The sequence below is a fragment of the Lipotes vexillifer genome, unplaced genomic scaffold, assembly GCF_000442215.2.
Source record: "Lipotes vexillifer unplaced genomic scaffold, Lipotes_vexillifer_v1.1 scaffold59, whole genome shotgun sequence".
Lineage (NCBI taxonomy): Eukaryota > Metazoa > Chordata > Mammalia > Artiodactyla > Lipotidae > Lipotes > Lipotes vexillifer.
The window spans coordinates 3,186,908-3,200,207 of NW_006791208.1; the positions used below are offsets into that span (position 1 = coordinate 3,186,908).

The 13,300-nt window shown below is 44.8% G+C and overlaps 1 protein-coding gene across 1 annotated transcript in view; it reads left to right on the top strand.

Moving 5' to 3' along the window:
• Positions 1-6,353, top strand: part of SH2D4B (SH2 domain containing 4B) — an 83,388-nt gene extending 77,035 nt beyond the window's left edge. The window contains exon 7 of the mRNA XM_007464226.1: positions 6,265-6,353. Coding sequence (XP_007464288.1) covers positions 6,265-6,353 — 89 coding nt within the window. The remainder of the gene's footprint in view (positions 1-6,264) is intronic.
• Positions 6,354-13,300: the final 6,947 nt, after the last annotated feature.

A 13,300-nucleotide genomic window follows, 5' to 3' on the forward strand; every position in this document is an offset into this window, starting at 1 on the left:
CACTGAATAAAGGGAAGCCAAGGGGGCTAGTCGGGGAGAACGGAATGAAATACAGAAAAGTGAGCTTAGCCATTTTGGCCCAGGGAGGCACCTTTTTCTAGTTCAACCACCCAGAGGGACATCTTTTTCTAACCCACACAAAGGTAGAGTGTAGGTGACCAGCAGCCTGTGATTCCTGGGAGAAAAGCGGAATCCTTCAATGAGGATTCAGGGTCAGCTGGGACAAATCGGGCATTCAGAGCCTGGTGTCCACTGTTCCTGAGCCAGACTCTGCCAGACGGAGGTCAGTGGGAAGCCCTTCAAGGGTTTTAGATGGCAGAGATGCATGGCATTGTCATCTTGGGGTTACTGGTCACTTTTGCATATGAAAAAGTCAAGTCATTATTTGTTTGTTCGGTCTCCCGCCCATTGTAAGACTCCCCTCCTCTCCAACTCCCAAGTCTAGGCAGGGCTTCAGCTTGAGGTACTTGGAGTTGGGACAGAGGTGACTATCTTTTGGTTCTTCTTCCTCACAGCCCTTGGCTCAGTCTCTGTTTCCCCTCACTTACCTCCTTGCCCTAGACACCTTTAGGGTCCAGGTCCTCTGGTATTGGGCCAGGGAGGTGGGTGGGGGACAGTGCTGTCTTCTGACAAATCCTGGGCATGCCCTTTCGGTTGGTCCTCTTTTGGCTGTCCCTGCTTCTCTGGCTGAACCCACCAAGGCCATCCAAGGAGCATCCTCCCTCCTGCATGGTATGTATGTGTGATTCTTCGGGCACCCTGCAGGGGGAGTGCTTCCCACACTCTTCTCTCCTTCCCTCTCCCTGGTTTCCTGCTTGTACAACCTGGTTGGGGAGCGGGTGGCTGGCTTGATTGCCTCTTGATAAGTCCTGGGCAAGGAGGAAAGAGGTGGCCCCCATTTGTGCTAGCTGTCTTAAAAGGGGGACATGTGACAGCGTGGTTGCTTCTGTGTCCTCTGCTTTGGGCACAAGGAAGTCCTGCCACACCTTCTGTTAAGTAGGAAAGATATGGGAAGGGAGTGTCCCTACAGTGAAGCATGGCAATGGCACCAGGGGTGCAGTGGGGGGAGTCACAGCGTGCAGTGCCTTCAGGGTCATGGTGACGAGCAGCCCATCTACCTTCTACCCTCTGCTATGTGACTGGCAATAAATAATCCCGCTGAATGAATGTAGATGGTAAACAAGTAGGTGTGTAAGAGGTCATTGTGTTGCAATTTACCTTTGCCCGAAGTAACAGATGAGAGCAGGAGCCCACATTTCTATAGCTCTTCTGTTTAGGAAATTATTTTCAATTCTTGGTCTCACTTGAAAGTCGTAATGTGCCCTTGAAGTAGGTAGGTTAAGATTGTCACTTAAACGTCAAAGGACACTGGGGAAGTTGAGGGCTTGGCTGAAGGTCCCATGCGCAGGTGAGGGCAGAGGTAGGCAGGTCATCTAGGTCTCCTGACACCCCTCCTCTTCCCACCGCCGCCCCCTCTAGAGCCTGACCTACCAGACACACGGCCTCTCGTTCACTCCCTAGAGGAGAGCGGCTCCTGAAGAGCCTTTTGGGGGATTGACCCTGATGTACAAACACCTCCAAGGCCAGACCTGACTCTCCTACTGCGGTGAAACCACATTGTGTAGGACTGCAGAACCTGAGAACGTTTCGTTCTTTGAGCCGAAGTGGAGCTTAATTATGTGCCCCTATTAAGAAACTGTTTGCCTGGTGTCCACAGGTAGACAGAGGAAGTCTTTTTACTTCTTAAGAGGAAATACTGTTTTCAGGTGCTCACTCATGGGTACCAGAGAGATAACCGAGGCAGTAATCGTAAGTCATTCTGGTCTGGTCATTAAAGCAGTACTCTCAAGGCTCTCCACAGGGCAATTCTTGTTGACTTGTATTTGTAATCAACAGATGCTATAATTCCAGCTCATTACTAATTCTTTGCTTACCCAGTTTTACCCAATTAATCCAGATTAGTGTGGCTTAATTTGGGGGAAAGCTTGCTAAATTGGGGTCCAAGTAGCAACTCTGCCCCCAGGCTCACTGCTAGTTGCTCTGGGCCAAGGTGTCTCCTCAGTAGAGTAAGTCAAGTGCTGGACAGCTCCTGAGGCCCCTCCCTTCTCTAGACCTTTGACCAAGGCTGAGGGGCAGGAATGATCTGGGAAGGGTAGCTGGCTGGGGAAGGGGTTGCAGAATCTGCTGACTTTTTTTTCTTTTTTTTTAACAAACAGGAATTATCAGTCGAGAAGATGCCGAAGATCTCCTTGAGAATATGACTGAGGGTGCATTCCTGGTCCGGGTCAGTGAGAAAATCTGGGGTTACACCCTCTCCTACCGCCTGCAGAAAGGGTTCAAGCATTTTCTTGTGGATGCCTCTGGGGATTTTTACAGCTTCTTGGGAGTGGACCCCAATCGCCATGCAACGCTCACGGATCTCATTGATTTCCACAAGGTATCCCTCTTAGGGGTGCTGATGGGGGTGGGCAGGGAGAGGCAGGCTGTGGGCATTCTAAGAGATGGGGATGGAGAGTGAGCAAGCAGCCCCAGAAGGTCCTTAGGGTCACAGGGATCTAGACCATGCTGGTAGAAGAGACAAGAGGTTGTCTAGACCAGGCTCTGGGGCCACTGCTCTTCTCTGGCTGACCCTCTACTCATGCGGGCACCTCAAACGCCCGTCTCCAAGCCGCTTCTCACCTTGAGTACCTGAGTGCTGCCTACTGTCAACACTTAGGGGCTGGCTGACCTGCCTTCTGTCCCAGCCCATGTCTCACCCCCAGCTTTTTCCAGGGTGTCCCTCTTGAGGACATTCTAGGCAGGCCTTCAACAGCTACGTCAAGTTAGCTGGGCAGGCAACCCTGTGGTTAGAGCAGCTTTTCAGTTACAATGCCTCTTGTTCCAACTATAGCTTTGCCACTTAGTGTGTGTGTGACCTCAGGCAGCTTCCTTAGTCTCACTGAGCCTTAGTTTGCTAACCAGGCAAATGGATGCAAATAATACTTAACTCAGATCCTGTGAGTGTTAAATGGGGGGATGTACATAATGGCGCCCTGTAACTGTGGAGTGGTCTGCATGCTCTTGTTTCCCACAACTCTTTTTCTTACTTGTTCGCCTGTCGTGGACCTCACATTGTGAAAGATGTTTCCTTCCAAAAGATGTATATAAAAAGAAACAACTTTTGTGTTAACGTGGCTGTTGGCATTAGTAGTAACTGGGAGAAAGCCAGAGGTGAAGCTCAGTGACCCGGAAGGATTCCGGGAGACAGAGCTGTGGCAGCTCAGGGGTCCCCCATCTCCCTGAGCTTTGCAGGCATAGAAATGTTCACAGCATTACTTGACCGCCTCACTGGGCTTTTGCTGTAACAGAGACTCTTGGATTTGTATTACTTTTTCTTCATGGATGTCCCCAGGGCTCTAGGGCAGCTCTTAACTTGAACTTATAAAGTAAAGCACATAGGAAACCACCCAATTACAAATACCTAGATGCTGGGAAGAGAGGAGTGCTCAGAAAACTAGGCTAACCAGGATCAAAGCAGATTTCTACTTGCATCAGGAAGAGCCTTCTAACAACTATAGGAAAGAGGAAGGAGGGGTGTGTGGATATTGGTACCTTCTCTGTGTCGATCGCTGTGCCTGTTGCTCTCATCCATGTTCTCATTTAATCTTCACCATGGCTCTGGAAGGGAGGCATATTAGTCCCATTTCATAGATCAGGAAACTAAGGTCAGGGAGTTTGAGTAACTTGTCTAAGTTTTCATGGCTGGTACCAGCTAGATCCACGAGATAAGCCCCAGGCTGTCTGCGTCTAAAGCTTATGCTTGTTCCTCTAAGCCACGTTGTGTGCTCTCTCTGTCTAATACAAGCTGCTTGGAGCAGTGATGATCTCCTTGTCCCTGGAAGGGTGAATGTCCATCTCTCAGAGATGCTATGGACAGGTTGCTGCATAGGAAGGCTAGACCAGATGTCTTTGGAGGTCTTTACTCTCTCCCAAATGTAGGGTCTGAGGCTGGCAACTGAGTTTCTAACGCTGAAGAGAGATCTTGTCTATGCCCCTGTGTAGATCTGGTGGTCAGCTTTTATAAATTAACATTTTAATTACACAATTAATTTATGATTACATTCTAAGAAAAATCAAATACAGTACAAAGCGAAAGTCTTGTTCATTTCAAGCCCCCATTTTTATCCTCCATCTTGAATTACCAGTCTGCTCTATCCCTATCCAGGTATTTCTTGGGCATTAATGCAGAAATTTATGTACATGAATTTTTTTGTTATGCATATAACAAAATGTATGTCCATAGTTTTGTTATTTTTCACACAAATTGGATAATCCTTTACCAAGAGCTTAACAATTGGATTTTAAAAAACTTGCTTAATATTTCATAGAATGTATTTTTGTTTTGTTTTGTTTTGTTTTGCGGTACGCGGGCCTCCCACTGTTGTGGCTTTTCCCATTGCGGAGCACAGGCTCTGGACGCGCAGGCTCAGCGGCCATGGCTCACGGGCCCAGCCGCTCCGCGGCATGTGGGATCCTCCCGGACCGGGGCACGAACCTGTGTCCCCTGCATTGGCAGGCAGACTCTCAACCACTGCACCACCAGGGAAGCCCCCATAGAATGTATTTTTTTGAAAGCATGGTCCCTGAAATCGGGCTGCCAAGTTTTAAATCCCAACTTCATTACTGTGTGTGACTTTGGGCAACTATTCAAACTTGGGACTTTAGTTTCCTCCTCAGTAAGGTAGGTTTAAGAATAGTACTCACCTCTCAGGGTCACTGGGAGGTTTCAATAAGATATCACTGTGTAAAGCACTACAACAATATACCTGACATTTGTAAGCTATCAGGACGTGCTGGCTGTGATTGAAATACATCTGTGGGATCTTTTCATGTCCATGCATGCACCGCATCCTTGGTATGGATGTATCTTACAGTTTCGTTCTCCGTCCTCCTCTTGCTTGTCACTTATGTAGCTTCCAGGTTTTCGTGATCACAAACAGTGCTGCAGAGACTTGCTTGCATGTGTCACTTTGGGCACATGTGCAAGTCTTTCTCTAGGATGGATCCCTTCAACTGGAATTGCTGGATAGAAGACTAAGCACATTTTATTTTGAAAAGATCTGCCAGATTGCCCTCCAGAAATGTAGCACCAATTCATGCTTCTTCCCAAACTATATGAGGCTGTTTCCCCACACTGCTGCCAATACTGGGGATTATCAGTCGTTTTAATTTTTTCCCATAAGATGGGCAGTGTATCTCACTGTTGTTCAGCTTGTATTCCTCTGATTACCACTGATGCTGAGGATTTTTTCATATGTTTAATGGCCACTTGGATTTCTTCTGTGAATTGTGTTAATGTCTTTTGTCCATTTTTCTACTTAGATGTCTCTTTCTTATTGATGTGTCAATTCTTCTGGCGACTAAATTGCTCTTTAGTTACGTCCATTCTGCTCTCCAGGTCTTCTACTGAAAAAAGCTTTTTAATTTAAATGGGCATCCCTTTCATTTCCAGGTTTTTTAACTGGTTCTTTTATTTTATAATAGTCCATTCTTGTTTCATGGATGATTTATCTTCTTATTCCAGTGAGGAGATTAATACGCGTCTCTTAAAGACTCTTTCTGTTTGTTTTATAAACCTGATATTTTCTTGGGAGTCATCTCGATTGTTGAGTTTGGCATCTTTCTTTTATGGTTATGATCTTCCTTAAATATTTATAAATTTGGGGCTTTGAGGGGATCTTTGAACTTTGAAATTCCTGTTTATTCATCCGTGGATATAGTCCCTGTTTCCCAAATCCAGTTTGTTCATGAAGCGAGGGATGGAATTGACGGTGAGTAGTTCATCTTTGGGCGTGGAAATGTCTGAACTACTTGGATCTCTTTGGTTTCCCAAGGAACTGCGCGCCTCTCCTCACTTCCTGACCTGCCTGAGGCAGAGCCCTCTGCCACCCGGAGTTCCCCAGCCTGTCCCACTGACACTTGTTCTTGCCCCTGCCCCACATTCACTCCTCTGACAATCTCATCCTGTATTGCCTTTGGTTTTCAAGTATTCTCCAACATTTTTGTTCTGTTCGTGGTCCTCCTTCTTATTTTCCCATGCTTTTATGGATTTATTTCTTTTTAAAAGCAAAATTTCCCCTGCCATTTCTATAAATTTGAATGCAGAGGAGGCAGATACATATTCTTAGTCTTTCTATCTCGAACTGGTCTCTCTCTGGTGGACTTTTATTTCCTTTTTTTGATTATAAGTGAATTTTCTGTTTTTTGTTTTTTTTTTCCTTTTAGGAGGAAATTATCACTGTTTCAGGGGGAGAGTTGCTGCAGGAACCCTGTGGACAGAGGGACAGCCCACCAGACTACCATCTGTTGTTTGAATGATATTTTTCCCCCTTCTCAATTGGACTCCGTGAGGCATCCTATTTTTGAACTCAAGAACTTCCCAGCTCAAATTCTTATGGCCTTCTGGAAGATCCACCACCATCCAGAGGGACAAGTAGATTAGTATATTTCAAGGAATATGAAATATATGGTGTACGTGCTGCTGGTTCCTGACCCAGTGCCCAGGACAGAAATTGCTAATAGCTGGTGCAACTCTTTCCTGAAAAATTTAGATACAACCTCAGAAGATGAAGCCTTTTTTGTCATGGCTGCCCTAAACTGAATTCCTAGAATAGAAGGATCATGTTTTAGTTATACAAATAATTCCAGTGCCGAACTCTGAGTTTAACATATGGTAGACATTCAATAAATGTTTGTTGAATGACTGCATGTCTTCTGAAAGTTTTCCAACACTCATCAGCAACGATTTCTAGTAAGTTATTTTCTATTTGTCACTGTTTATAAAGTCATGGAGATTAGAGAAGAAATATTGTAAAGGATTTATATGGAAGGCACAGATACTGTATTTTAAATGATACTCATTGTCACTCTCATTGACATTATCAGTGGAATTACCTAAGGCTTCTGAGCCCCAGCTTCCAGACGAGATGACGGACACTGCCCTGCCTTCGTATTTCCCTCTTCTGCCATCCCTCCTCTGTCTTGGAATCATATCTTGGCCCTGGTTTTGCAATATTGAGGCAGTGGTTTCATGTATTCCTACAGATATGCCTAAGCCTCAGGGGGAATTATAAATTCACGAATGGCTTGTAGACATCTGATAAGGCCTTTGCTTTCTAGGATGTGGTCGTGTTTATGCAGGTTACTCAGATGATTACCTCTGCCTTCCTACTTCTTTTGATTTTGATTCTACTGTCCATTTATACTGAGTGTGTTCTTCATAGTAACAAGAAGACTCTCCCAGTAACTCAATAACTTTCAGCGATGGTGTCTATTTGTGCATACTCGTATTTTATATTTATGGATTATATATATATATATATAATATATATATTTGTATATGGCATGTTATCATGGGATTATTTTAGGCTCTAGAATCAAGAAGACTTGGGTTCAAATCTCACCCTGAAACTGACTAGTATAATAATGCTGGCAGCATTGTATTTGGTGGGAGTAAAAGGATGAATGGACTCTGTGGCCATCAAGGAACTGGTTACCTTACTTGATAGTTGTATCAAGCATCTCTTATGTTCTCCCCCACCCCTTGCCTCACCTGTTCCTCAGATCACCTTGGCCACTTGTTTCACTCCAGTTGTCACCGCTGAAACCAGATCTGCACGGCTCTCCCACCGTGTTGATCGGCCAATGGCGCCTGGCTTCGTGTGGTGCTATGGGCCTCTCTTCTGTTACTGCAGAGGCATTAAGACACCATGCAGCCAAGGAGAGCCTGGAGGTTAACTCCCCGTGAGCGGAACCTTTGATCAATGGGAGACAGAGGATGGTGAACAATTCCTCTCCCTTCCTCTTCCCTTCTGGAGGGACTGTTCTGAGGGGCAGTTCTTCACATGCAAGACGTATCAAGACAGTCCTGCAAGACTGAGCAACTAGTCACGATGAAACCAAGCAGTGGCCAGATCAGTACCAGCCCCTTCTGTGTGTTCTTCCTCCTTCTCTGCTTCACTCCCCTTTCTTTCCCTCTTCTCTCTCTCTCTCTCTCTCTCTCTCTCTCTCTCTCTCTCTCTCTCTCTCGCTCTCTCTCTCGCTCTCGCTCTCGCTCTCCCCTGCTCCCCTGGGACTATGCTCCTGAGTGAGGCAGCAGCACATGAGCATCTGCTGCAGGCTCAGCCTTTTGGGGAAGCCACAGGGTAAGGACCCATCATACAAAGGTGCTCAATACTATCAAATCTGCATGCTGACTCCATGTCCTCTCTCCTATCTACCTGCCTCACAGGGCCCCTGGATGAATGCAATAAAGTGATGGAGGGAACCTGCTTTCTGAACTGTAAAGTGCTTTAAAACCTGATTATTATTATTAAAATTACCTTCTTTCCATTAGACTCAGAGGAATCAAATTAGAGCTTTGACTGCTACTTACCAACCACGTGACTTTGTTCATGTTATTTAACCTCACTGAAGTTCAGTATAACTGAGGAGAGAATTTTCCGTATGGCCATCGCTAGGCCTTTTGGCAGGTCAGTTAAATGATAGATATGAAAGCTCTGTCAAATGGAGGGTATCGCTGAGGACAACCGCTTTAACAGCAACAGTTTCATGCTTAGCAGGGACGTGTCAGGGGGATGTGATGTGATGATTTTCAAGGTGTTAGAAGAAACTAACAAGAAGAAAGTTCTCACGCCAAAGCAGCTTTGAAAGTAGACCAAGATGGCTTGAGAACCTGATTCCCCAAGCTGTTGTTCCTGTCACCCCTAATTAACATGTGAGAGACAACAGCTGAGTTTTCCACGCCTAATACATTTATTTCCTTTTATTTGGGGCCTGCACTTTCTGCATGTCTCATAGATTTTAGGTTTTACCTGGCTTTAAAATAAATTCCTTGTAAGTTGTCCTGCAAATGAAATTACTGTCTGGAAAACTGCAATCTCATCTTGAGAGTTTTATTATGCTAATAAATGTCAGGATACTCAAATAAAGGAATTGTCTTTTTTTTTTTTTTTCCCCGAGCCCTACAAATATAATGAAAAACAGTCAGCCAGCTACAAGACTCAGCAGAGGGTGTAAAAAACACTGTGCAACTTAATGGAAGATAAATTTCAAGGGCTGAAAGGGTATCTTGGGGTATAGATTCGGGGAGGTCCCTGTGTGGTAGAGTTGGACCTGCACACTTGGGGAGTGGGGGGGATATCTAAGAAGCACGGGCTGAAAAGGGCTACTGAGAGGGGATCCTTAGAAGGGACACAGGGGCAGGGAGACCTGAGTGCCTGAGGAGTAGGCCCCCTCCTGTACCCTTAAATCCTTCATTATCCTCAGCATGAATTTGGAGGCAGAAAGACTCTTGTTTTGTGACACTAAGCAAGTGTCTCCAGTTCTCTGGGCCACAGTTTCTCCACAATGCCTGTCTCAGAGTGTGGCTGGGAAAATAACATGAGATTGAGATTAAACTACAAATACTGTTTCAGTTCTGTGTGTGTGTGCGGGCTCGTGTGTGTGATTCTCACAACTATCATGAGGGAGACAATGCTATCATCCCCATCTTGCCTGTGGGGAAAGTGAGGCAGGGAGAAGTCCAGAACTTTCCCAGGGCCACTTAATTCTCTGGGAAGTTGTATTACAGCACTGGGATTCATCAGGCTGGCTTTGGAGTCTGCAGAGAACTTACACCAGTGCTTTTCAAACCGAGGTGTGCAAACGAACACAGCTGACGTTCTTAAAACGTCCTTCAGCAGCTCTGGGGTGGGGCTTGAAGTTGTGCATTTCTAACAAGCTCCTGGGTGCTTGTGATGCTGCTTGACTGTCAGCCACAATCCGAGGAGCAAGCCTTGCAAATTAGAGCTGCAGGCCAAATTCGGCCTCTCTGCCTGTGTTTCCACAGCCTGAGAGCCAAGAGTGGTTTTTACATTTTCAGATGGTTGGAAAAAATTTAAAAGAATAATATTTTATGACCTGTGAAAATTACATTAAATTCAGATTTCAGCGTTCACCAATAAAGTTTTATTGGAATACAGCTTTGCTATTTGTTTACGTAGTCTTTGGCTGCATATGGCCTGCCAAGCCTAAAATATTTACTATCTGGCCCTTTACAGAAAAAGTTTGCCGACCCTGGCTTTAAATTATGGTGCATAGGTGAGGAATTCTTTTGCTTTCTTTCTCTGCTTTATCTAAATTCTACCCTTAGGAAAGATTTTGACACATCATTTATATGTCAGAGAAACCTAAGTAAATGTGTTGCATTTTAAATTTGAAACTCATCTCATCTCTAGTAATTAAAAAGGAGGCTGGTTTCTTTGTCGAAGAATTTTAACCAAATGTAAGCAAGTACTATCACGGTTATACAGATACTTTCCAAGGGCGCAGGATCTTTTGTTTTCTAGAATGTACCATAATTCCCTACACTAAACTGTGTATGTGTTTGTTTTGCCCTTCAGCCTGTGAGGTCCTGGAGGTCAGGTAATGCCATTTACCTATGTGTTTTATGGTGCCTGGAATAGTCAATGTTGTCGAATTGCATTTGTTATGGGTTGGGGACAAATGGGCTGTGTGAATTTCAAAGGGCTGCTTTCACCTTTAGGGGAGCCCTACGGTTGAAAAACCCAGGCTGAGCATCCTGACTACTTTGGGTTGGAATCCTGAATCCACTACTTTCACTTGTTAAGAGAAATAAACAAACAAAGGAGACTGATAAAGTCAAAAAAGCTCTGCTAACAGCTAGTCTGAAGTGGGGGAACTGAGAATTTAAACAAAAATCCCATCTTGGCAAAACTGTTCTGTAACTTGCAAAACAGATAAGCTGAACCAATTAAACAAAACTCCCCATTCTCCCCTCCCTCCAGCCCCTGGCAACCGCCATTCTACTTTCTGTCTGAATTAATGTGATGACTCTAGGTACCTCATGTAAGTGGAATCATATCGTATGTGCCTTTTTGTCCCTGGCTTATTCCACTTAGCAGAATTTCGTCAAGGTTCGTGCATGTTGTGGCATGTGTCAGAATTTTTTCCTGTTTAAGGCTGAATAATATTCCATTGTATGTATATACAACATTTTGTTTATCCATTCTTCTGTTGATGGACACCTGGGTTACTTCCACCTTTTGGCTGTTGTGAGTAACACTGCTATGAACATGGGTGCATATCTGCATGACTCATGTGTTCTGAAGAACTCCTGGGTGTTCCGGCAACTCCCTAGTTTACAGATTCTGACCAATCCCCGCCAAGGTCATTCTGTGATCAACTTCAGCTCCCCCATCTCAACAAGTGACCTTTCCTAGCTCCCACGATTATCTGGTATGTGCTCCCTCTTGCTGCAACCAGCTAATAAATCTAACTTTGGTTATATGTGTGTTCCAAGAGGGCTTTAGCTGGTGGGCTTTAAAAAAGATGATACCTGTAAAGCGTGGGGTCCACAATAAACACTTAGTACGAGGTGAATGTCTCCTTTCCATTGACCATGCTAAGAGCAGCTGTGTGAGTCCCTGTTGTGGGCAATATTCCGTGTCCATTTATAACGTCATCCCACAGGATAAGCTCGTGGACTTGCTGGGCTATGAGCTCTTACTCCAGGAAACTGTGTAACGTGGAGGATGGTGAGGTTGCAGAGCCAGAGCCAGACTCAAAAATGGTTGTGCCAGCTACTCTTCTGAAGGGAAATTTGTTATCCTGGGGGCACCAGTGTCAGAGGCCCAGCAATCAAAGGGACCCCCTAGAGGGGAGCTGAAGGAGAAAAGGCCTCAAGAGCACCCATGGTCTGTAGAAGCAGGAGGTAGCCAAGCTGGTCTATGGTCGACCCTCAACCCATTCACCAAGGGGCTTCTCCCCTCTGTGGACACCCCCTCTTTCATCCCCCACCCAGGCAGGACGTGGCAGCAGAGTGTAGAGGAAAGGGGAACTCATTGGGGATCACCAATAATGTTAGAAGAACAGAAGAGGCTTCCAGGGAGAGGAAAAAATTCGCACAAGCCAAGGTATGGAGGCATGAAAGTGCATAAGTGTGTGTGTGTGTGTGTGTGTGTGTGTGTGTGTGTGTGTGTGTGTTCTAGGGAAAAAGCCTTAAAAGCCCCTATGATCCACGGGGTCCTTCAGAACCAAACTCGGGCTGTGTGTGTATGGGGGGGGGGCTCTTTAGCATACGGTAATCTACCCCTCCCTTATCACACAAACTGAACATTTGCACAACCAAATTCATCATAAGGGACACGTTCTGCCCAGATTCTCAGTCATCGGCCAAGCGTCTTGGATACTCCTGCGAGCCTATGGGGCAAAAGCAATCTGTACCGATAACTTGGGTGTTGCCCAAAAATTCTGCCTAGACTTTCCATAACTTGTTTTGTTCCTCATCTATCTTTTCTTGACTCTTTTAATCGATATTACACCTTGCTGTTTGTGCTGGCATGACTCTGGTTAATTTCTTTTTTATTCTCACGTCTTCATGGATTTTTGGTGGGTTTTTCCATTTGGCTTTTTCTGATTGGCTGTAATTACTGCCTTTCATTTTGCCGTTCTTTAGTGATTCTTTTCCCTCTGAGCAGCTGCTGGGCAATTTAATAAGGTGGGGGGCCCACCCCCTTATATGTGGCATGTGTATTGTTTCCAGCCTCGTATTTCTACTGGTAGTTGGTTGTTGAACAGAACTACGGAAAGTTCTTTGAGCTAATGGAACCTCTCTCCTCATTTCCAGTTTCTAAGGACTCTTGAAAAGTAAAGACCACTTATGGCTTACAAGCAAACAAAAACAAACAGAAGAACCAAAATAGTACGCTGAATACAAAAACTAGTATTCGAACAAACAACTAAAATCCATAAAAACGTCTGATTTAGTAGCCCGGAGCCTGACTCGATGACACATTATTTTAGGAATAAATCAAGACACTTCCCCAAGTCTGCCTAACAAAATATCATTTTCCATTAATCGCTTAGCAATTTGTTCAAGAGGCATGGACTCCCTGAACATATGCACCATTGGAAAACTAGTTAACGACGCTCAGCATTAGAAACGTTCTTAACCTTAGAAAGCAGACGCTAACTCATAGCTGAAACAGAAACGCAAAAATCATTTTAGGAACTTAACTTTTATTACTTAGTAATACCAAGGGAGGAATACTTTGTGTTAAAAGCACTTACCTGACACGTCTATAAAACAATGGAGCCCAGGCTGGTAGGTGTAGCACACAGAGCCCTTAAGGGAAACGATCAGTATTCACAATGAGATTTATGTTCTCAATTAAGCAATTCAATTATTGGTTTAAGGGAGGCACCAGCACTTTTCTCCCAGCAATTTAAAAAGCAATTTAACACTAATTTTTAACCAATT